This window comes from Thamnophis elegans, chromosome 2 (assembly GCF_009769535.1).
Source record: "Thamnophis elegans isolate rThaEle1 chromosome 2, rThaEle1.pri, whole genome shotgun sequence".
Classification (NCBI taxonomy): Eukaryota; Metazoa; Chordata; class Lepidosauria; order Squamata; family Colubridae; genus Thamnophis; species Thamnophis elegans.
The window spans coordinates 8,717,368-8,741,603 of record NC_045542.1 but is presented as its reverse complement, the minus strand read 5'-3'; the positions used below and the strand labels follow the sequence as shown (position 1 = coordinate 8,741,603).

The window sequence follows — 24,236 nt, the reverse complement described above, 5'->3', positions numbered from 1 at the left end:
CTCTCTTGTTTGACCTCGTTTTCCCCGGAACAAGAGAAGGCCTGGTCTCCTCATCCTTAATATATTTATTGGCTTCCCGCTCGAAGGTACCAGATGTTCTACTTTCTTAAAAAATGGTTGTTTATTGGAATGGATGCTATGCTACAAAAGCTCTCCAGCCTGAGTTTATTTGACAAGAAAGGCTAAAAAAGAAAAAAATAGGTATACATTTCTTAGAGTTCTTCATCAACTGTTAGAAGGCGAGATACATTATACATTTATTTTCCTTTTATCCAGAAGAAGTGAAACTTGTTCTCTTTTTTTAGTGTTATGTAAGCAGCCCCTGTAATTTATTGTATCCCCATTGTGATGATTAGGATTAAGATTCAGGGAAGACTATAAAAACAGGTTCCACCACAAATGCACGAACGACAAAAGCGCGCCTGACTAAACCGCGGTGACAAAACCGCGGTGACAAAACCGCGCTGACGAATGAGCACTGAAGCGCGCCGACAACAGCGCGGCAACAGAAGCCTAAAAATAACCCTAAACCTAACCCTAAACCTAACCCTAAACCTAACCCTAAACCTAACCCTAAACCTAACCCTAAACCTAACCCTAAACCTAACCCTAAACCTAACCCTAAACCTAACCCTAAACCTAACCCTAAACCTTACCTTAACTTAAATCGCGCTTCTGTCGGCGCGCTGTTGTCGGCGCGCTGTTGTCGGCGCGCTTTTGACATCGCGGTTTCAGCGCCGCGGTTTTGTCGGCGCGCTTTTGACGTTCGCGCTTTTGTCGGGTCACGATAAAAACAACCTTTAGAATGAGCAGACAAGTGCAGATAACTACTAAGAGGAACAGCAAGAGCTGAGCATTGCATTATTATGGTTGTCCAACAAACTAGCTAGATATTTAGACTGGATTTGACATTTTTCTCCACCTATTGAGACTTCCCTATCTGTTCACAACAATGTAAAGTCACAGCTGCCAGTTCTTTAGCTGGTATTGGCCTCCATATGTAACAGGGTCTTCTCAAGAACCCGGAAGGTTGTAATGGATCAGCATAGTCTATGCGTGAATCTAAACAGTGTGGTCTTTTGCTATTAAAAGATGGAAATGTTGTCAATGTGCCGATTTTCTAAGTGCCGTCCAATATATTTTTTTGGCAGGGATCCAGTGTGCTGATATCCACTGTCTCATCATGGCTGGTTTATGTCACCATCTTTCTATTTTGATTTTCAGATCTTGATACTTAGGGATCTTCTCCAATTCTTTGTCTTCTGTTCTGCATCCCCTGGCATTGCCAGATCAATTATCCGCTTTTTTCCTTTGCAACCAGCTGATGAATTTTCAACTAAAATTCATCAGCTGCCCAACTGTAGTGGCATGCATGCCGCTGTTGCAGACTTAAACTGAAATGTGTGGTGCCTGATGAATGCATCTCTTTCTATGTAGAAGAACCATCATTAAAGAACATGCCAGAATTAGAGAACATGAATAGATTTCCACCAGGGATGGAACCTTTTGCTTGCAATTATGGCATGTTTTCAGGAGGCAACAAGGGGTGTTTCTTTCAGCTCCTGCTTATCATCTTCCTGGAATACTGTAAGACTACATGGGCATTTGATATGAACCAACATCTCTTCTTCTTAGGTTCTTATGGATGCTCATAACTGGTTCGTGTGGATGATTATGCATTCCTTGGATACTCAGAGATATAGCTGTGCACACATATCCCCTATACCAGTGGTGGGTTTCAAAAAAATTTCGAACCTACCCTGTGGGTGTGGCTTCCTTTGTGGGAGTGGCTTGCCGGCCATGTGACCTGGTGGGAGTGGCTTGCCGGCCATGTGTTCTCTCTCTCTCTCTCTCTCTCTCTCTCTCTCTCTCTCTCTCTCTCCTTCTTTTGTCCCTCTGTCCCTTTCTTCTTTTTTTCTTTCATCTCTCTCACTCTTTTTCTTTCTTTTTTCTTTATTTATTTCTTCCTTTCTTTCTCTTCCTCTCTCTCTGTGTCTGTCTGTCTGTCTGTCTGTCTGTCTCTCTGTGTGTGTGGCAGTGGTGGGTTTCAAAAATTTTTCGAACCTACTCTGTGGGTGTGGCCTCCTTTGTGGGAGTGGCTTGCCGGCCATGTGTTCTCTCTCTCTCTCTCTCTCTCTCTCTCTCCCTCTCTCTCTCTCTCTCTCTTTCCTTCCTTTTGTCTCTCTGTCCCTTTTTCCTTTTTTTCTTTCATCTCTCTCTCACTTTTTCTTTCTTTTTTCTTTTATTTATTTATTTATTTCTTCTTTTCTTTCTCTTTCTCTCTTTGTGTGAATCTGTGTGTTTGTGTGTGCGTGTGTGTGTATGTGTGTGGTGGATTTCAAAAAAAAATTGGAACCTCTTCTGTTGGTGTGGCCTGCTTTCCGGGTCCACTGGTGGAACCTCTTCTAACTGGTTTGGTAGATTTGACGAACCGATTCTACCGAATAGGTGCGAACTGATAGGAACCCACCTCTGCCCTATACTCTCAGTGCTGGTAACCTTTGACTTGGCCTTGAGAAGGAATCCGTGAAAGAAGGGACCCAGCACAGAGAGGATGTTGGCATTATGTATGCAAAAGGGAAGCCACAAGAGGGGCCAGAAGTAGTGGGTCTCAGGGAAGACAGAAGCAGCATTAATTTGACAACTGGACTGGCAGCCATTGTGAGGGGCAGGCCTGGCCAAGGAATGTTGTATTGTGGGGCACCAACTGGTTTTGTGCCAAGGTACCTGTCTGCCTCAGCAGTATAGGCATATGCAAGTGTTAAAGGAGATATCATTCATTGACCAATCCTTGCAACAAATTGTGCAGGTGCTGATATATTCTCTCTATGGCCCTAGTACTGGGATGGCAAAGCTATGGCACATGTGCCAGAGGTGGCACGCAGGGCCCTCTCTATGGCCACGCGCGCCATCGCCAGCTGCTCTTCTGGTTTCTAGTGCGTCTCCAGCTGGTCTTCATGGGCACCAGAGGGCTGGAAAACATCCTGAAAATGGCCCGAAAAACAGCCACAGAACAGGCCATTTTTCGGGCCATTTCCAGAGCATGTTCAGGGTGTTTTTCAGCCTGAAAAATGGCCTGAAAATAGCCCCCTAAACCAGCCTGAAAACAACCTGAAAACAGCCCCCAAAAGAGCAGTGAAAAATGTCCTGAAAATGCCCCCCAAAACAGCAAAAACAGGCATGCGCATGCTGGCCAGCTGGTCTTCGGGTTTCGGGTGCTATGGCATATGCACACGGTTACACATGTATTCCAGTTTGGCCACTCGTTGCCAAAAAGGTTCGCCATCACTGCCCCTTCAAGCTTCTGCTGCTGAGAGCCGAGGTGGCGCAGTGGTTAAATGCAGCACTGCAGGCTACTTCAGCTGACTGCAGTTCTGCAGTTCGGCTGTTCAAATCTCACCGGCTGAGGGTTGACTCAGCCTTCCAGCCTTCCGAGGTGGGTAAAATGAGGACCCGGATTGTTGTTGGGGGCGATATGCTGACTCTGTAAACCGCTTAGAGAGGGCTGAAAACCCTATGAAGCGGTATATAAGTCTAACTGCTATTGCTATTGCTATGATATTATCCATTCAGTCATGTCCAACTCTTAGCGATTCTATGGGCCACGTCTCTCTACGTCTTCTGATTTCCCAGGACTTCTCTGAGTTGTTCTATGCTCTGGCTGGTGTCAGCTTGGATGTCCAGCCACTGTATTCTTTGGCAGCCCAGTTTCCTTTTACCATTATCTCTTCCAAACACAATTGCTTTCTCCAATGAATACCCCCGCATGACACGGCCAAAATAAGTGAGGCAATGTTTTGTGATTTTTGCCTTCCAGTGACATAGCTGATGTTATGTGCTCCAGTACTAACCTGTTGGTCACTTTTGCCATCCAAGGAATATGCAGGAGTCTTCTCCAACACCACAGCTCAAATGAACTGATTTTCTTCCTGTCCTGCTTTTTTTAAGGTCCAACTTTCACTACCATAGGTAGCTACAGGGGGACACATTCGAGCGCACTAAACTACATTTCATTGACAGGCTGATGCCCTTGCTTTTCCATTATCAACTCATGTACAGTGCATCATTGCTGCATGACCCAGTGCAATCTGATGCTGCACTTCTGGGCTGCATTCACCGCTTTGAACAATCTGCAACTCCAGGAGAGTGAATTTTTCCTTGCATTCTATCTCTTCACCATTCAATTTTATTTTCGTATTTTCATTCCTCGCGGTGGTGCTGAGCTTGGTCTTTTTGATGTTTTGATTTTGCATTTAATAACCGCAGCTAGACTGCTGGTGGCGCAATACTGGAAGAAGGAAGACTTGCCTGCTATTCAAGAATGGACATTGAAAGTAACAAACCTAGCAGAGATGACTAAAATATCAGCATACCTCAAGGACCAAACGAGAGATACAAACTGGAGTGGAGAAGATGGATTGACTATACTCAAAATAAATATGGGACTAAGAAATTCCAGATATCTTATGACTGAAGAAACAAGGAATGATATAATCTGTTTAGAGCTAGCCTAGCAAAGAGGAGTTGAAGCTCAAATGAAAGATGATATTAACTTTTTTTAAAGTTTATTTTACAATGTTTTTGTTAAAGATTTATATGCTGTATTGGTTCTGGGAAGTCGGGGGGGGGAAGGTTGGGGTGGGGTGGGGGGGAAGGGTGGGGGGGAGGGAAGCAAATATTTGTAAAAGTTTTTTTAAAAAATTCTCAATTAAAAAAAGACCAAAATTCTCACTTACTTTTTTTTTAATCTTTTTGATCAGATGTTTCTGAGATGGGAAAGGTATCATCCTTCAAGCAGAACCAACACAAAATACTGGAAAAAAAACTAGTTTTTCCCGAAGAAGAAGGAGGAAGGAAAAGGAAGAGGAGGAGGGGGGGGGAAGAGGAAGGAGGAGGAGCAGAACCCTGCACCTTTATATGTTTCTATACAGATTGTGGAGATGCTATTAACCATCTCCACTATTTTTGATACCTGTCTTCATCCAAAAGCTAGATCTAGAAGACAGGGGAGTGGGCAGGAGACTTATTCACTCATCTCTTTTTTTTTTTTTCCTGTTGAGATATGCATAGACCATAGGGGAAAAAAATGTGGAGTGTGGTGGAAGATAATAGGAAAAAGAGACAAGACTATTAGTAAAGACATTTGCTTAGATTGTTGAGCCAAAACCTGTGGAACGATCTACCCGTAGAGATCCAGACCCTTCCCAGTCTTTCGGCCTTCCGAAAAGCCACTAAAACCTGGCTGTTCCGGCAGGCCTGGGGCTGTTGACCCGATGAACGAGGTCCAGCCCCACCTAGGTTGAGTGTATGGTGTGTTGTTTTTAAATCTGTTTTCCTCTTTCCCTATATTTTTAACTTTTTATTTTTACTTTTGTATTTTGTAAGCCGCCCGGAGTCCTACGGGATTGGGCGGCATATAAATTTATTAAATTACAATTACAATTAGTTAGGCTAATTCCTAATTTCTACTTAGTTTTCTCTGATACTGAGTTGTTAATAGATAATTTGTAGGCCAGACCCTACCAAAACTAAGTTGGAAGGGTATCATTTTAAAGTACTTGTGATCTTTCTTGCACAGGATGGTCATGGGGGAAAACTTCCCTCCTATATTGTTTCACAACTAAATGAAGGTTTTGAAGTGAGGAGTCAACAGTGTACTGATGAATAATTTCCCTGCTCCATAAAAGAGGCAAGAAAAACTGGAGTCAGGTTTCTGCTCTGCCAGATACATGATATCTTAGTTTCAACATCAGAACCCCCCAAAACAAACAACCAATACGTCCACATTTGCTAACAAGCAACTATATTTTATATTAGTGAAAATAATGGATAATTATTGTGGCACTAAACACTCATCATGGCTGATGTTAATGATGAATGGTATTGTATCATTTTGGATGCAATCACTTAGCACTTGAATTAATGCACTATGCTAATTATTAATGCATTATGACAGTGGGCCAATTTACCATTGCATTTAAACCCGTGACGTGCGGTGAGATTTATGGCTGGTGAGGCAGTCCTCTCCCACGACACCCCACTGACTAAAGCATTGAGAGAGTGTTTGTTTGAGTGAAGAAACAAACACACGCACGCACACAAACGCACACACACAAATTACTTACAATTACTTACAAATTACATTAATTTTGAATTCCTCCCCCTCCCTCCGACCCACATACCTTTTCCAGCTGTTTCACAATCACAGAGGATTTCAATTCTGCTCTTGCCTGCCATCATGAAAATGTAAAAATGTAAAAGGAAAAAGGCAAAAGCTGCTAAGGTCAGGCTGGGTTAGCTGCTGCCAGAGTCCCCAATGGATGACTCTGCTTAACTGTTTAAAAAAGCCTCTAAAAAGTGCCCTCTACAGGAGGAGGCAAGAGAACCACGTGCCTCATCTACATAAGGAATTTTTCGGCTTTTAACCCTTGCTTAACTCTGCTCAAGTAATCATAAAGTCAGACTAGATGAGGCATGTCGTTCTCCTGCCTCCTCCTGTAGAGGGCGCTTTTTTAGAGGCTTTTTAAAACAGTTAAGCACTAAGCAGAGTCATCCACTGTGACTCTGGCAGCAACTAGCTCAGCCTTTTTCCTTTTACATTTTTTTTAATGATGACAGTGGTGAGGCTCTGCCTCCCCTGACTGCACGTCACTGATTTAAACTGACTGTGATGGGCAAAGTGTATGTAGGATGGGATTCCCAAACAATTTCACATCCAGATTCTGACCAGAGTTATGTCTGCTAACTTGCAAATAACTAACTAGAGTAAAGTCACCACAGTATAACATGCATCTTCCGACAATGACCTGGGAACAGGGAATGTTAAGAAGACATGCAGGAAGGAAAAGGGTAAAACAGGAAGCTAACTTATTATGGAGAGAGGTGGTTAAATAAGTAATGTGAAATTTATTGGGTGGGGAAGATTGCTTGACACTGATTGGCTAACATAGTTTTTGACTGAGACATCGGCAATGGTTCAGCCAGCAGAAGTTTCAGATTAACAGAAATGGGTTTTCGTCAAAAAAAAAAATGGAAGTGTTGTAGAAACCATCAGGGTTTATGAACAAATTATCTTATTAATTAATTAAGCAAATGTACATGGCCACCCGATTCACGCACAACTCCAAGAGGCTTGCAACACGAAAAATCCACAACATAAAAACCCCTGAACTCCTCATTAGACTAGTTAATAACAAAATAAGGTAATAAATTAAGATGCCATTTATTTAAAGTCCCTTTGCTAAGAGGGATTCAGTGCTACTATCCCCTTAGCTCAATTGTTCTTTGAATAGGGATTAATTGCGCTGTAGTAGATTTTTAAGAGCCAGGACTAAATCAATACAATTTTGAACATACATAACAAGCTAACACAGAAATAGGTTGCTTATTATTCAGATGGGGATAAAAAAAATGGAATTTAGGCAGAAGGGAAAACTTTTCTCTTGCACCATTTTTTTTTCTTTGAACATTGGCTATTTGTTTTACACTGATAGGGGAAGAGGCTGCCGCAGTTTTTCTAATTTCTTAGAGAGTTAACATGGTTAATAAGTCTTGCTATACGGAAGATGCAACGACAATGAAGCAAATGCCAAAGCTTTGAGTTGCGCCCAGTTCCTTGTTGAGGCAGATTCCCCCCAAAAAAACGATGAACCATAATTCAGAGTGCTGAGTCAAACTTCAGCACTATTCATCCAAATGTACTGACTCAAGTGTTATTGCACAAGTATTGCCCTTTCAGTGTTCTCCCAACTGGGTGGGAGACACTTTTCTGTCTATTGCTGGGACAATATTTCAAATAAACTGATCACATGGATGAATGGCTTGAGCAATGAGCAATGCCTATGATTGGTTGGCTTGGATTCTTTATACCTTCTCCCAGTCGTACAGGGAGATGAAGGTGACGAAGCAGGGGTCAGAATGCAGTGAAGGACCGTGACCCGTCAAAACAGCGCTCGACTAAGCCGCGCCCGATTAAACCGCGTCGCTGATGTCATCAACAGGGCGACAACAGCGAGCGTGGAGAAAGAAGGGCGCTTTAAATAGTGCTTTGAAATCAAGCCGATTCCACTTAAGGTAAGGGTTGGGTTTAGGGTTAGGTTTAGGGTTAGGTTAAGGGTTAGCGTTAGGGTTAGGGTTAGGTTAAGGGTTAGGTTTAGGGTTAGGTTTAGGATTAGGTTTAGGGGGGTTAGGTTTAGGTTTAGGGGTTAATTTTAGGTTTATGGTTTACAGCGTGCTTCTGTCTCCGCGCTGTTGTCGCCCTGTTGATGACGTCAGCTACGCGGTTTAGTCGAACGCGGTTTAGTCAAGCGTGGTTTTGTGGTGGAACCGTGAAGGACAGCCAAGGGACTTCACTGGCATGTAAGGAAGGCTTCTGAAGCCAAGGAAGGAAGGAATGGTGAGAGCAGAAAAGATGAGTGGATTCCTAACACTAAATGAGGCATCTTTGGAAAAGAATGGGATCCAATTAAAAGAAGGTACAGTAGGTGATAAATCAGCTTTACCAAAACAGCCTTTCCCAACCTAATGCCTTTGAAACTTTAGCTCCAAAAAGCCAGGATTCTCTTGGGAATTTAAGAATCATAGTACTGATTGTAAGGAGCGTTGTGCTGGGGAAATTGTTATATGGAACAGTCCTACTGAGCCAGCATTCAGCAATGGTTCCAGAATATTTATTTTACCCCAGTTCTTAGATAGACCCAGAGCGGTGTCTCTCAACATTGACATCTTTAAGATGCATGGACATGTTGGCTAGAGAATTTGGGGAATTGATGACCAAACACCTTAACATTGCCAAGATTGAGAAATACTGCTCCAGAATATGACCAACCTACTCTGTGCAAATATCTCTGCATAAACATCTCTTCCAGGGGTGGGTTTCTCGGCCCGTTCCAACCGGTTCGGTTGGAACGGGGCCGGCGGCGTCCTCGTGCACGCGCGCAGTGCACGCATGCGTACTAGCGTCTGTGCGATGCTCCAGCTGCTCCTGGAGGATCGCGCAGGTGCTGTATGCGTCCTGCGCATGCGTGGAAGTGCAGAACTCATCAAAACCGGGTAAGGATTGCGGGCGGGCGGGTGGGCCCTTCACCGTTCCCGGAAGTTACTTACTTCCGGGTTCGCCGACCAACTGGATCACGGGGACCGCCGCGAACCAGTTGAAACCCACCCCTGATCTCTTCCAACGCTAGCAAACTCTACCTAACAAGTAGACTATCCAACTGAAGTAGCCTAGAGAGTGCTATTTGGGAATGATGGTTAGGTTGGGGTGTAAAATAACCAGAAGGCTCAGAAGGGATCTAAATGGCATATCAATAGCCTTGGTAGATAACAAGGGGAAGCAAGCAATGCTCAAGAGGAGGGTGCATGAATAAATGTCGTGATCAGAAAAGGAACATTATAATAAGGATCCATCAACCTGAAGTCATCCTTGGGCCAGTTATGCAGAAACTATAGATAGCTTCTGCAAGTGCTGGATGTTTTTGAAGACATTTATGTGGAGCAGCTCCGAAATTCATCTTGATGCCCTGGCTTCAGCCAACAAGACAGCTGATATGAGCATGAAGACCGACATGCAGAGGTACACTAGGGAAGTGCTTACCTGGACCAGAGAGCAGACCTTACCTTTTTTCTCTTTCTTTTCCTCCTCTTCCCCACCAGCACCCAACAAAGTGAAGATGATCCCAGTCTGTGAGTTGACTCCAACAGCAGAGATAACCATCCGCCCGGAGCCTTCCATGACGTGGGTGCCTAAATCAAAAGAAAAGTCGAAAGAATACAAAATGGAAATGTTAGGAACCCGAGAAATAGATCTTCTGGATTCATTGCTAGCTGAGCTATTCTGGAAAAGGCACAGCGTCATTTGAAATCTACTTGATGGCAAGATTAGCAAAACTTTAGCAAAAGGTTCTCATAGGATTGTGCAGTACTTGGGACCTGAAGGGAAAGATACGTTTTGGAGCCCCTGTCGCAACTCCTTAAAAATGTATATGCTGCCATTTAGTGTAGATATGACTAATTAAGGCTTAGTCCCCAAAGCTATTAAATAGCGGTAAAGTTTAAAGCACTTCCCAAAATACATGGAATGCCTTAGCACCAGAGTGATGTCATCCTTTTTGAAGACAAAGGAATGTAGCTTGTGGGCATCTCCTGAAATGCATTGAGTCTCATCGCCATACAATGATGAGACATCATCTATCTCACGGGGCCACTGATCTTTTGGAGCTGACTCAGTCCCTGGGTTGTTCCTTAGCAAGTAATGAAGGCACTTTGATACTTGCTCCAGAGTGAGAGATTTAATATGAAGATGCACATCTTGGCTGCGCTGAAACTTTTCTTTTGGCATCTTGCTTTTAAAAGCTCCATATTTCCAATCAGTGTCAGTAACTTGTATGATTCATGCCAGTGATCCGTCCAAATCATTATGTGATCTGGCTGTGAGCATAAATCAAAAGATGAATGGGCTTTTGGCTGCCTCGTGCCTGTGGTGTGTGTGGGACCTTTTGTGGCTTAGAAAAATATTTGGATTTTTCTGGGGAAAAGCGGACTTGGAGTTGAAGGATGTAAGGCCAATAGATTGTGACTTTTCTGTTGTTACATCATGTCAACTGTCTGCAGAGCCCAAATGCAGGTGCTACAGATATATTTAACTCTTAGAAGAGCTTCACGGGGCCCAGAAGCCTCTGAAGCATTTGCTACTCAGTGTGAAAAATAGAAATGAGCATCTTTCCACCATTCCTATGTTCCAGTTAAGCTTAAGCGTCAATAGGCTTCCCTTGCTTTGTGCCAAACTTGATGTTCCCTGAAAACCTCTCATAAAAAGGAATTTTCAGAAAGGAAGATACCATCCCCCTGGGAAAAATGGGCTGTGTGGAATATGGTGCCAAATTCTGTTACCTAAATGCACCAACAAATGTGTAAATAAAGTTTTGGAGGGCAGAAAGGTTTTTTTTTTGAGAGAGAAAATGTTCAAGTAGTTTCAGTGGGAAAAACCTTGGCATGTTTCTAGAGCTTTGATACAAATTTATACTGGCCCAAATCACATTCTAGACCAGTGTTTCTCAACCTTGGTGACTTTAAGTCCTGTGGACTTCAACTCCCAGAATCCCCCAGCCAGCATAGCTAGAGCTAAATAGCTTGAAATAGATCTATACTAGTCTCCCTTTATTTATTTATCAGCATAAATATAACAAATACAACAAAAAGGCAACAGTAAAAAATATTGGGTTTCTGTCTGGATGGTCTCTTGTGACGAGCCTAATGACAGAGAGTGGAAGTGTGACCTTCCTCCCATACTTGGGCATACCAGGGGTTGTGACTTTAAGTATATACCTCCCACCCTGGCTGGCTGATAAGGAGTCGTTCTCTGTAGCTCAAATGGTTAACTCCCTGCCTGGGAGGCAATGGAGCACAGGTTCGAATCCCAAACTTGGGTATGGCTAGCTGATGAGAGCTAAATAGCTTGAAATAGATCTATACTAGTCTCCCTTTATTTATTTATTTATTTTTATATATATATATATATATATATATATATATATATATATATATATATATATATATATATATATATATATATATATATATATATATATATATATATATATATATATATATATATATATATATATATATATATATATATATATATATATAGACTTTGAATTGGTTTTAACTCTTGACAAGTCCCTGCAGTTCTCTTGGCAAGGATTTTCAGGGGTGGTTTGCCATTGCAAACTTCCTAGGGCTAAGAAAGAGTGACTGGCCCAAAGTCACCCAGAGGACTTTGTGCCGAAGGCAGGACTAGAACTCCTAATTTCTAGCCCCGTGCCTTACCTGCCAAATCTTACTATCTCAGTAACTATATTAAGCTATTACAACTATATTGAGTTGTAATGGAATATATGAATGACCTTGTGGAAAGGAGAGGAAGAGATGCTGCTTAGGAAACAATCAGATAAGAGAGGTAATAGCCTGTAGTTGCATAACGGCAGAGAAAGAAACTTAGTTAAAAGTTTGTGCCTTTAGACTTGTAAGATTCTGTCAATGTTAATGTAGCTTTAAAACAAAGTAGAATCAGTTCATCTTGTCATGTTTCTTGCCTGGGAGCACTCTCAGATGTCCCTCACCTGATAGCAACATGGGATCTTTGTCCACTGATTTGCGTACATGATCCGACTCCCCCGTTAAGGAGCTCTCATCTATCTTGAGATCGTTCCCCTGGATAAGCACTCCATCTGCCGGAAGCAGGTCACCTAGGAGAGAAGAGAAACGGTTAAGCAATTAACTCTATCAACCAATACTGGTGGCCTACTATCTTATGCCCATTAAATACAATGGATGCCGCACAGAGATACCCATTTTGTTCCCTGAATTACTAAGTGAGCAATAAGCAAGTTTGCTAATCAAGAAACAGGGATACACAGTGCTGCTTCTTAATGCTTCCAGTGGGAATTATATAATATATAATATATAATATATAATATATAATATATAATATATAATATATAATATATAATATATAATATATAATATATAATATATAATATATAATATATAATATATAATATATAATATATAATATATAATATATAATATATAATATATAATATATAATATATAATATATAATATATAATATATAATATATAATATATAATATATAATATATAATTATATAATTATATAATTATATATATGTGTGTTGTATTTGTGCTGATAAATAAGTCTCTTGTGACGAGCCAAAGAATGGAAGTAGTGATCTTCCTCCCATATTTGGGCATTTGAGACCCCTTTGGGGAAAAGGGCGGCATAGAAATTCAATAAATTCAATAAATTCAATTCAATACCGGGGGTTGTAAATCTATCTATCTATATCTATATCTATATCTATATCTATATCTATATCTATATCTATATCTATATCTATATCTATATCTATATCTATATCTATATCTATATCTATATCTATATCATCTCTATCTATCTATCTATCTATCTATCTATCTATCTATCATCTATCTATCTATCTATCTATCTATATCTATATCTATATCTATATCTATCTATCTATCTATCTATCTATCTATCTATCTATCTATCTATATCTATATCTATATCTATATCTATATCTATATCTATATCTATATCTATATCTATATCTATATCTATATCTATATCTATACCTATCATCTATCATCTATCTATCTATCTATCTATCTATCTATCTATCTATCTATCTATCTAGAGCTAAATAGCTTGAAATAGATCTATACTAGTCTCCCTTTATTTATTTATCAGCACAAATGCAACACAAATGTAACAAAAAAGGCAACATTAAAAATAATGGCTTTCTGTCTGGATGGTCTCTTGGGATAAGGCGATAGACAGAGAAAGGAAGCAGTATGCTACCTCCCATATTTGGGCATACCAGGGGTTGTGACACACACACACACACACACACACACACGTGTGTGTGTGTGCGCGCGCGCGCATATTTGCAATAATTATATTTCTGGAATTAAATGTAAAGAAGTACAACAAAATAGACACGAAGACAGCTGTGCACATATTTGCCACTGCCATTTTTATTGGAAGGTGAATGGGGGAAGGAACAGTTTATCTAAATCCTGGTTGGATGGGCAAAACAGTGTAAGTTTCTGTTGTGTAGATTGTTTGAATGAGCAGAGTACTGTGGTCAATTCATTGCATTCCTTGAGAAACAAGAAATGAAAAAGCAGTGCCATAATGAGGGGGGGAAAAGCTTTTGTCTAGACGCAACCTTAGATAATCTTAAGTTTTCATCCCTGATGCCCCATTGTAAGCTTTGAGACTAAGCATCTCTGCATTACAAGTGTAAAAGAAGCTCCTATAAAGTTGAACCATCAGCCCCCTCTGGGGCACCAGGGAACACTTTGTTTACCAAGTATGTTTGGCCTTCCCAGAGACAGAAACGAGATATCAGGATTGTTTTTAAATCCTGTCCCTGGGGTATCTCCATGCAGCTGAATTTGCATTTGCAGACCATCCACCTCCTGCCTTCGCTCTCACCATATTTGATCTGGGCGATGTCTCCCACCACCAGCTCAGCCACGGGAATTTGGACCTGTTGGCCATTGCGGATAACAGTGAATTTCTGTTCCTGTTCTATGCGGCTTTGCAGACCTCGGAACTGCTTCTCCTTGCTCCAGTCGTTGAATGCTGTGACCAGGACTACGCAGATCACTGACAGTAGGATGGCAGCGCCTTCAATCCATCCAGCTTCTGACTCACCCTCATCCTCTGCACCCCCTGACACGTTCCCACAGACTGGAAAGAGAAAAAAAGGAAAGCGTTGGTTACAGGAAGGCTCCTTAAATCAGAAAGAGGTGCCATGATTCTATCAGCCACAACATCTGGGGCTGCAGGGGAGTAGAGGTCCAACCCGTGACCCGACAAAAGCGCGTCGACAAAACCACGGTGACAAAACCGCGACATCATCAACGCGCCGACAACAGCGCGCCGACAGAAGCACGATTTAAGTTAAGGTAAGGGTTAGGGTTAGGGTTAGGTTTAGAGCGCGCTTCTGTCGGCGCACTGCTTCAGCGCTCATTCGTTGGTGCGGTTTAGAACTCGCGGTTTTGTCACCGTGCTTTTGACGGGCGTGCTTTTGTTGGGCGCGCTTTTGTCGGTGAACCGTCCAACCGTCTGTTTCTCAACTTCAGCAACTTTCAGATGTATAGACATCAACTCTCAGGATTCCCCAGCCATCATGTTGGCTGGGGAATTCTGGGAGTTGAATTCACACATCTTGGTGTAAATAGCGAGGGGGTCCCTACCTCCTCCTTACAGTCCAGTCTTCTTCACAAACCGCTACAGACCTGAGATTTCCTAGGAATGAGGCAACAGCTATAAAGGTTGCTGACTTTATCACTCAATTTTCCAGTATTAGTAGTGCTAAGTCTCATGCAATTTTCAAGATGAGGTCCCCTAAATACACAGGTGAAACTCGAAAAATTAGAATATCGTGCAAAAGTTCATTTATTTCAGTATAATGCAACTTAAAAGGTGAAACTAATATATGAGATAAGACTCATTACATGCAAAGCAAGATAGTTCAAGTCGTGATTTGTCATAATTGTGATGATTATGGCTTACAGCTCATGAAAACCCCAAATCCACCATCTCAGAAAATTAGAATATTACATGCAATCAATAAAACAAGGATTGTACATACAACAATATCGGACCTCTGAAAAGTATAAGCATGCATATGTACTCAGTACTTGGTTTGGGCCCCTTTTGCAGCAATTACTGCCTCAATGGAGTGTGGCATGGAAGCTATCAGCCTGTGGCACTGCTGAGGTGTCATGGAAGACCAGGATGTTTCAATAGCGGCCTTCAGCTCTTCTGCATTGTTCGGTCTCATGTCTCTCTTCTTTCTCTTGGCAATGCCCCATAGATTCTCTATGGGGTTCAGGTCAGGCAAGTTTGCTTGCCAATCAAGCACAATAATCCCACGGTCATTGAAGCAGGTTTTGGTGCTTTTGGCAGTGTGGGCAGCTGGAAAATGAAGTCAGCATCCCCATAAAGCTCATCTGCGGAAGGAAGCATGAAGTGCTCCAAAATCTCCTGGTAGACGGCTGCGTTGACCCTGGTCTTAATGAAGCACAGTGGTCCAAAGTCCTCTTTTGTGATGAGAGCAACTTTTGCATCTCATTTGGAAACCAAGGACCCAGAGTATGGAGGAAGTATGGAGAGGCCAATCAAGCACAGTAATCCCACGGCCACTGAACCAGGTTTTAGTGCTTTTGGCATTTTCTGAGATGGTGGATTTGGGGTTTTCATGAGCTGTAAGCCATAATCATCACAATTATGACAAATCACGGCTTGAACTATCTTGCTTTGCATGTAATGAGTCTATCTCATATGTTAGTTTCACCTTTTAAGTTGCATTACTGAAATAAATGAACTTTTGCACGATATTCTAATTTTTTTTGAGTTTCACCTGTACATATTATTAACCTCGTTGTTTCATCTGTTGATGCATACAAACCATTGCAAAATTGCATAGAATTGGGTATTTCTCCTATCTATTTCAAATGGATTGTGGGAGAATTTGGAGTTTAATATTTACCTATTAGACTCATTAATAGGTATGTAAATGGATGGGAACAGAATTAAATTAACCGGAACACCCTGATCTTGCAGTAAAACTGCTAAAATAAGTCTCATCTCTGAGTGTTGTTGTTGTGTTGTTGTGCACATGACTATCCCTTTTGCACAATACAAGTATGCAAATATAAATAAAAAAGATGAAGCAGCATAGCAGGCATAGGGATGAGTCATCATGAAGAAATGTGATGAAGTTGGGCAGACCAGGGGTGGGTTTCAACCGGTTCGCGGCGGTCCCTGTGAACCGGTTGGTCGGCGAACCCGGAAGTAAGTAACTTCCGGGAACGGCGAAGGGCGCACCTGCCCGCCCGCGCGCCTTACCCGGTTTTGACGAGTTCTGCGCTTCCACGCATGCGCAGGACGCATACAGCGCCTGCGCGATCCTCCAGGAGCAGCTGGAGCATCGCACAGACGCTAGTATGCATGCGTGCGCCACGCGCGTGCACAAGGACACCGCCGGCCCCGTTCCAACCGAACCGGTTGGAACGGGGCGAGAAACCCACCCCTGGGGCAGACCAATATGCAGAATCCAAGTCTCTTGACTCACCCAATTGATCTGCAAAGGCAGATGGACCCACCATCTTAGGACAGGGCTTTGATGTCATATCCACATAATTACCACAATTGTTCCTCTCCCATAGTGAAGCTAGCAAGAAATCATGCTAGTCTAAATCTTGCTGTCCTTGCAAACTATATTCTAATGGCTGTGATTGGTGGTTTCCTTGATGTAAATCCCAGCTCTGCCCAATGTCATATACCTACTGTGCATCCTCCAATTATAGTACATACAGTGTTCTCATTCAACCCATATATTACAGTGCTTTGCTCCCCCTCAGTTCCTATTATGCTGTGGACTAATTGAACTAAAAGTCTTTGAAACTATGGGCTGATTGGTTGACTGGTTGACCCATGCCATCCCCATTGAGGTGCTAGTCAGTTTCAGGGAATTGCACTCTCTAGGTCCACCAAGGACCTTCCATGGTTTATCTACAATTTATATTAGGGAGTATCTCCTTTGAGGGCAGTTTTCCTGCTCATTCAAGAAGACATCCTTTAGGGTTCTTGCTTTAAAAGTTGAGAAGAGTAAGAGACCATGTCTTCTCCATGGCTGTCATGTCCCTTTGGAACAGTTTCTCCCTTATTGCTGAGATTTGGACAGCCACCATTTTGGATAATTTTTAGAGAATGATCAGAAGAATGTTATTCCTTTGGGCATTCAGAATCCAAGCACTATCTGTTGTACTGTTGTCTTATCTGTAGCTGATGGGTCAAATGCTACTGTTGTTGTTATGACTAGTTTATGCCTTTGATGAGGAGCTCGCTTGATTTATTTTAGGGATCTGTTTTTGGTTGTGTGACAAGAATGGTATATAAATACTCGAATCAATCAGTTTCTGGCACTGGATGGCCATGGGGCATTGTGGGAGGTTTCAATGGTGGCACTCAGTTGTATTTTCCCATAATGCTCCAGGGGAATGCTCTGCAATTTCTTGAAATGAGAAACTCCATCCATGTGAGGATGTCATGGCAGAGACAGCAAGGATCCAACCTTACCTTCACTTTCTTCACCCGGTGGAGCATAAAAAGACAGTCCCAAGGAGATGATGGCCGCAATTTCCAGAATGATCAGGGTCACATCCTGAAGTGCCTCCCACACTAATTGCAGGAAAGTCTTGGGCTTCTTTGGGGGAATGAAGTTCTGTCCGTAGATCTGTCTTCTCTTTTCCAGATCAGCTGCGTTATCAGAGAGACCTGGAGTCGAAAAAGAGAGGGGTAAGAATGAAGCCGCAAGTCTGCTTGGCCTCTTTGGGAGAGGCTAGAGAATGTCAATGCACCAGGAGAAAAATGTGTTAATCAGCTTTCCCAACTTGTTACCTCGGGAACTAGACTACAATGCCCATTGTCCCCTGCCTTAAGTTACCAGGGGGGAGAAAGAAGGCTGTTCTGTTCCCAATATTGTATCATTCTCCAGACGTTCTATGGCAACCTATGCTTATACTTTTAATGTTTTAAGTGGAGTCTTGCAGATGAAGGAAAAGATTTACAGTATGCGCTCACCAACCCACCTCAGATAACTCTAACTCTTGCTTGGAAATTAAAATCACTGTAGGGGAGAGGTAAGGGAAGGAAGAAGGGGAAGGAGAGGAGGAAGGAAGGAAGTAGAGAAGGAAGGGAGGGAGAAAAGAAAAGAAAGAGAAAATAAGGTGGTGTTACAACAGGCGCTAGGGATGGTAAACAAAGCAATCCAAACTATACCTTATAACCTTTTAAATGGAATAACAATAGTATAAGAATGGCAAAGAAAAAGAATAACCATGTGAATGTATACCTATAATTGTATGTAAGAGAATAAATGACAGTAAGAATATAAAGCACAATATAGGTAACAATATTTTGTTATAAATAGCTAAGTATAAATAAATATAGAATAGTACATAAAAATGGATAACGATTAAGGGGACCATGAATGCAAGATAGAAATGTATAGAAGGGAAAACACTAACTGCAAAGAAACCGATACGGAACTGCTGTAGGATATATGATCGAACTTCTTGTTCCTATGTTGTTTTAAGTCATGTGTCTGTTTCTGTTGATGTGTTTATGTGTTTAAAATAATTTTTTTTAAAAAATCACTGTTGCTATGTAGGTGAAGTTTCCTAGCTTTCTTGATGTTCTCTTGTTAGTGGATTGCTGGGGGATTCCCAGTATGGAAAAGAGTGATGTAAAGCTGCTTATATCATGATCTTGGTTCCATCAGAGGTGGGTTCCTACAGGTTCGCACCGGTTCGGTAGAACCGGTTCGTCAAATCTACCGAACCAGTTAGAAGAGGTTCCACCAGTGGACCCGGAAAGCAGGCCACACCTACAGAGGAAGTTCCAAAAATTTTTGAAACCTACCACTGGTTTACATGAAGTAACTAATGCCATAAGAACAAGAAACCAAGCTATGTTCATTTATCTATTTAGATTTATATCTAATGTATAGCTCTTATTTTACAGGTAGTCATCTGTACACTTTTGTAGTTGCCTGGAGATGACCGCAATTGAGCTCATTTTTTTTAGTAAGACAGTTGTTAAGTGAGTTTTACCTCAGTTTTACAACTTTACTTGCCCCATTTGTTAACACGAGAATTGTTAGGTTCTTAAGTGAATCCGGCTTCTCCATTGATTTTGCTTGTCAGAAGATCACAAAAGGCAATCACATGACTCCAGGACACGGCAACTGTCATAAGCAGGAGGATTAAGCATTAAGGAGCCAAGGTGGCACAGTAGTTAGGGTGCAGTACTGCAGGCCACTTCAGCTGATTGCTATCTGCAGTTCAGCAGTTCAAATCTCACCGGCTCAAGGTTGACTCAGCCTTCCATCCTTCTGAGGTGGGTGAAATGAGGACCCAGACTGTGGGGGCAATATGCTGACTCTGTGAACTGCTTAGAGAGGGCTGAAAGCCCTATGAAGCGGTATATAAGTCTAACTGCTATTGCTATTGCTATGAGTCTGTTGCCAAGCATCCAAACTTTGATCCTGTGACTATGAGGATGCTGCAACAGTTGTGTAAGTGTAGAAAACGGTCATAAGTCACTTTTTTCAGTGCCATTGTAGCTTTGAATGGTGTTTAAAATGAATAGTTGTGAGTCAAGGAGTGCCTATATCACCTTTTGTTCACCCCTTCCCCTCTACAACCAACAGCCTTTGGTGAGATAGGTTGGATTGGGATGGACTTGAACCTGGGTGTAGATTTGAACTTGGATGCCTTGATGTCAACCCAACACTTTAAGCCCTATAGAACAAAATAAAAGAAGGAAAGTGTGGGTTTAAGTCTAAAGAAGGGATCCTTAGCAAATGCCTTTGCTCACTTAAAAATCAGCAAGAGATACTCTATATTCTTAAGTGTTCAGTTAGGGCTTTGAGGACAAATTCTGCATATCCAATAGGTTTCAGTTTAGGCCCTTAATGGGGGAGAAAGAGACTTCCTTCTACTGCAGAATTGTAAAGGAAAGGCAACACATTTCTGATTTCTATTCTCCTCCCATCTCTCCCCCTCCCCACGTAAAATCTGGTTCAGAGGAATAGGAGAACTAGGATAGTTAAACGCTTTTCTGGTTAGGGATTTTTTTTTTCCTGTCATCATTTCATCAGGACAAAGCAAGAATAATCTCTGACTTTTAGAGAGTTACTAAAGCCCATGTATCGTAAAATAAGTTTGGTCACAGTAGTCATTTTCAGCATGCAACAGACACTATGTCTGAGTCCAAATGTGGAGTCCGGTACTACTTTCCTGTCCATGACTTTTGTTATCAGCTTGGTCTGGATCACAAATCACAAGTGACAAGTAGTTTTACAATCAGGGTAAGCGGTGGGGGTAAGCTGTCAGTGGTCTAGGCCCCACTCTGCAGAATGATTAGGAGGGCCCTCCTCCCCCAGAGGGAATATATGGCTTCTATTCAGTGGTGGGTTGCTAGCCGGTTTACTACTGTTTTGTGCATGCTTGCGTGCGCAATGCTTCTGCGCATACACAGAAGTGTCCGGGCAGGTGGGCGAAGCCTCCCGCTGCCGCCACTACTGGTTTGGCCAAACCGGGCTGAATCGGGAGCAACCCATCTCTGCTTCTATTGTATTTTGGAGAAAATAAAAGAAAACACAAGGTCATCTAAAACAGACCCTATTAAGCCCAGAGTATGAAGCTATGTAAACAGCATCCTGGCCTACATCTTTGTAAAGAAAGTCTTTCCTCTAGCATTTGACTAATACATGTTTACTAAATCCGCCTCAGCCCAATCTTCCCACCTAAATATTCCTTCTTCGTTTTCTAACTCCTTCCTAGCCAGGGGTGCTGTTAAGTCGGGTCAGAGGTGGGTTCCTACCAGTTCGCACCTATTCGGTAGAACCGGTTCATCAAATCTACCGAACCGGTTAGAAGAGGTTCCACCAGTGGACCCGGAAAGCAGGCCACACCTACAGAAGAGGTTCCAAACTTTTTTGAAACCCACCACTGGTCCTTGGATATGATTATTCTACACTATCATGCTCCTATTTATAAAACTCAGTGCCTCTGTGAAAGGTAAGGGTGACTACTGCGTTTGTGGTGCAATCAGAATATTGCGTGTGTTGAAGTTGTTTTAACGCAAACCAAAGATGCCTTTTTAGAAACAAGTTTACATCCTATTCTTATGCAGGCCAGTGCTGTGTGTGAGGTAATTTAAGGTGGTTCTGACAAGTGTCGTCGGCATCTTCATATCCGGTCACATGGACGGCAAGCCACTCCCATCCGGTCACATGGGCGGCAAGCCACTCCCACAAAGGAGGCCACACCCACAGAGTAGGTTTTTGAACAATTTTTGAAACCCACCACTGAGTCGGGTGTACTGTTTTCACCAAACCAAAACTATATGAAGGACCTTCTCCTCTTCACGAGGAGAAATCTGGAAGGGAACTGAAAAACGTCTCATTCACAGCATAGTCAGCCTGATCATTTCTGGTCAAGTAAGGGTAGGATTTCAGAATCTACCAATCAAACAAGCAAGAGCCACCATACTGAGGCAGGGCAGGCTTGCCCCAGATTGGGCTGCTATCCGCTCAGATTCCCTCTCTGCAGTGTTGGGGCATTAGCCCAGCTTCCTCTGGAAGTTGTGAATGTCAAGGCAGAAGCCAATGGTTATAGGCTGGCACTTCAAAGACTTGGCACCTGTGGTGAAGGAGGAGGACTTCACTCCAGGGGGGAATTCAGTAGCTCCTGGGAGATGAAAGGGCCAACTGGGTGGCACTGCAGTTGTCTTCTCTTCCTTTGCTCACTTTTCCTTAGCTTTGTTAGGCCCTTGTTAAATATTAAAAATGCCAGAGAACCAGGCAAGCAGCAGGAACGACAACCCGGAGTTTGCTCTCAAATGCCCTCCACAGCTGGCCCTCAGGTGCCAGAACAGTGCCTCTGCTTTTCAAGACAAGGAGGCAACAGAGCAGCAGTTCAAATTACAGAGGCTGGGTACTCTGGATGCTAAAAAAAAAATACATATTTTGTTTAATAAAAGAAACTAAAGTGTTATTTTAGTCAGCCTGGTAAGCTGATTTGGGTGAGCTTAAGTATATGTACTCAATCCAGTAAACCCTCTAATATATGAAAGGAATAATAATAATGAAGTGGATAAAAATTCAACCTGGCAATGGGTTGCAATTGGAACATTAAAAAAAAAAAGAAACTGAAGGCTTGACAACTGACAATGGCTTACAACTGGAACATTAAAAAAAGAAAGTTCAATTCAGTTCAGTTTATTGTATTTGTATGCCGCCCTTTTCCCCCGAAGGGGGACTCAGGGCGGCTCACAACTCGAACCGGGGAAGGGGGATACAGACAAAAGTTTAAAAAACAAACATAACAATATATAATTTAAAACTCACAACAGTCATACCATTCGAGCTGGGGGCAACAGCTCTTTAGCCCCAGGCCTGTCGGAACAGCCAGGTTTTGAGGGCTTTGCGGAAGGCCTGGAGGGTGGTGAGGGTTCGAATCTCCACAGGGAGTTCGTTCCAGAGGGCCGGAGCAGCCACTGAGAAGGCTCTCCTCCGGGTAGTTGCCAGTTGACACTGGCCAGCGGATGGGATTCGGAGGAGGCCTAATCTGTGGGATCTAATCGGTCTAGTGGAGGTAATTGGCTTGATGTGAAGGCTTGATGTCGGCTACACATGTCTTGTGAGGCTCATTCAGCTTAAAGTCAGCTTAAAGCTCAGTGAATTGTGCAAACCCTGAAAAAGAGTTCAGTATATTTGCCTACTATTCAAGAATGGACATTGAAAGTAACAAACCTAGCAGAGATGGCCAAAATTTCAGCATATCTCAAGGACCACTCAAACGAGATATAAACTGGAGTGGAGAAGATGGAGAAGATACTCAAAATAAATATGGGACTAAGAAATTCCAGATAGTTTATGACTGAAGAAACAAGGAATGATATAATCTGTTTAGAGCTAGCCTAGCAAAGAGGAGTTAAAGCTCAAATGAAAGATGATATTAACTTTTTTTTAAAGTTTATCTTAGAATATCTTTGTTAAAGATTTATACCCTGTATTGGTTCTGGGAAGCCGGAGGGGTGGGAAGGTTGGGGGTGGGGGTGAGGTTTGGTTGGGGAGGGAGGTAAATATTTGTAAAAGGTTTTTTTTTTCCAAAATTTTCAATTAAAAAGAAAAAGAAACACCCTTTTCTACCAAAAGTTCATTTTAGAATGTTTTTGTTAAAGATTTATACCCTGTATTGGTTCTGGGAAGTCAGGGGGTGGGGGGAGAAGATTGTGGGGGGTGGGTGGGGGGGTGAGGGTAGGGAAGTAAATATTTGTAAAAGTTTTTTTTCTTTTTTTTCAAAATTCTCAATAAAAGAAAAAGAATTCAGTATAGTGAATACACACAACCACAAAGGAGCTATCTCTCTAATTAACTAGTAAGCTTTCACAGGATATTATAATGTGTAGGTGCAATTTCATTTTGTCTTCTAGGCAGGGGTGGTTCCGGATCCCGATGCAACCAGTACGGTGCAACGCGGCCCAGCGTCCACCACATGAATGCACGCAGCACACGCGCACACTCGTGCAGCGCACACCCTTCCGTACTTACCACCTGTGACATTCCGCAACACCTCCACAACGCTCCAGCTGCTCAGCGGAGCATCGCGCAGGCTCTCTGTGCGTGCGCAGAAGCTCCAAAGAACTCAAATATCGCTAAGGAGCATGGGCGGGCGGGCTTCCCGGAGCACCGTACCGGAACGGTAGCCGGTGCTCCCAGCAGGTACCAAGGCGTACTGGTCATAACCCACCACTGCTTCTACGCTTACCAAGTTGACTACAAAAAATCTGGCTTATTCCTCTGTGGTCTTAATATCTTGTTCAGGTGAAGCAAGTAAAAGCAGAAACTTTTTCGCATCATGGTAGTGATGATAATATAATTTATTAAAGGTGTATGCCACTGAATTGCTCCTACTCCTGACCGCTTACAAGATAAAAGACAATAAAAAGTCCACTTGGCAAGAAGGTAAAAATTTTGTTCACTATTGTTTGTAAAGAAGCTTCTGGATTAAGACACAGAATTTTAAAAAAAGTAGCACCATGGAT

The 24,236-nt window shown here is 42.4% G+C and overlaps 1 protein-coding gene across 10 annotated transcripts in view; it reads right to left on the bottom strand.

The window, feature by feature from the left end:
- ATP2B3 (ATPase plasma membrane Ca2+ transporting 3) overlaps nucleotides 1-24,236 on the bottom strand; it is a 101,631-nt gene that overhangs the window by 64,649 nt on the left and 12,746 nt on the right. For 3 of the 10 annotated variants that reach the window (XM_032210734.1, XM_032210741.1, XM_032210744.1), the window contains exons 2-5: nucleotides 17,700-17,897; nucleotides 14,043-14,300; nucleotides 12,123-12,248; nucleotides 9,619-9,744 (exon numbers count right to left, since the gene is read on the bottom strand). In XM_032210734.1, the coding sequence (XP_032066625.1) occupies nucleotides 9,619-9,744; nucleotides 12,123-12,248; nucleotides 14,043-14,300; nucleotides 17,700-17,897 (708 nt within the window). Of the gene's footprint in view, nucleotides 1-1,933; nucleotides 1,952-7,764; nucleotides 7,769-9,613; nucleotides 9,745-12,122; nucleotides 12,249-14,042; nucleotides 14,301-17,699; nucleotides 17,898-24,236 lie in introns of all 10 variants that reach the window. The other 7 variants (XM_032210740.1, XM_032210743.1, XM_032210736.1 and 4 more) reach the window with 4 other exon arrangements.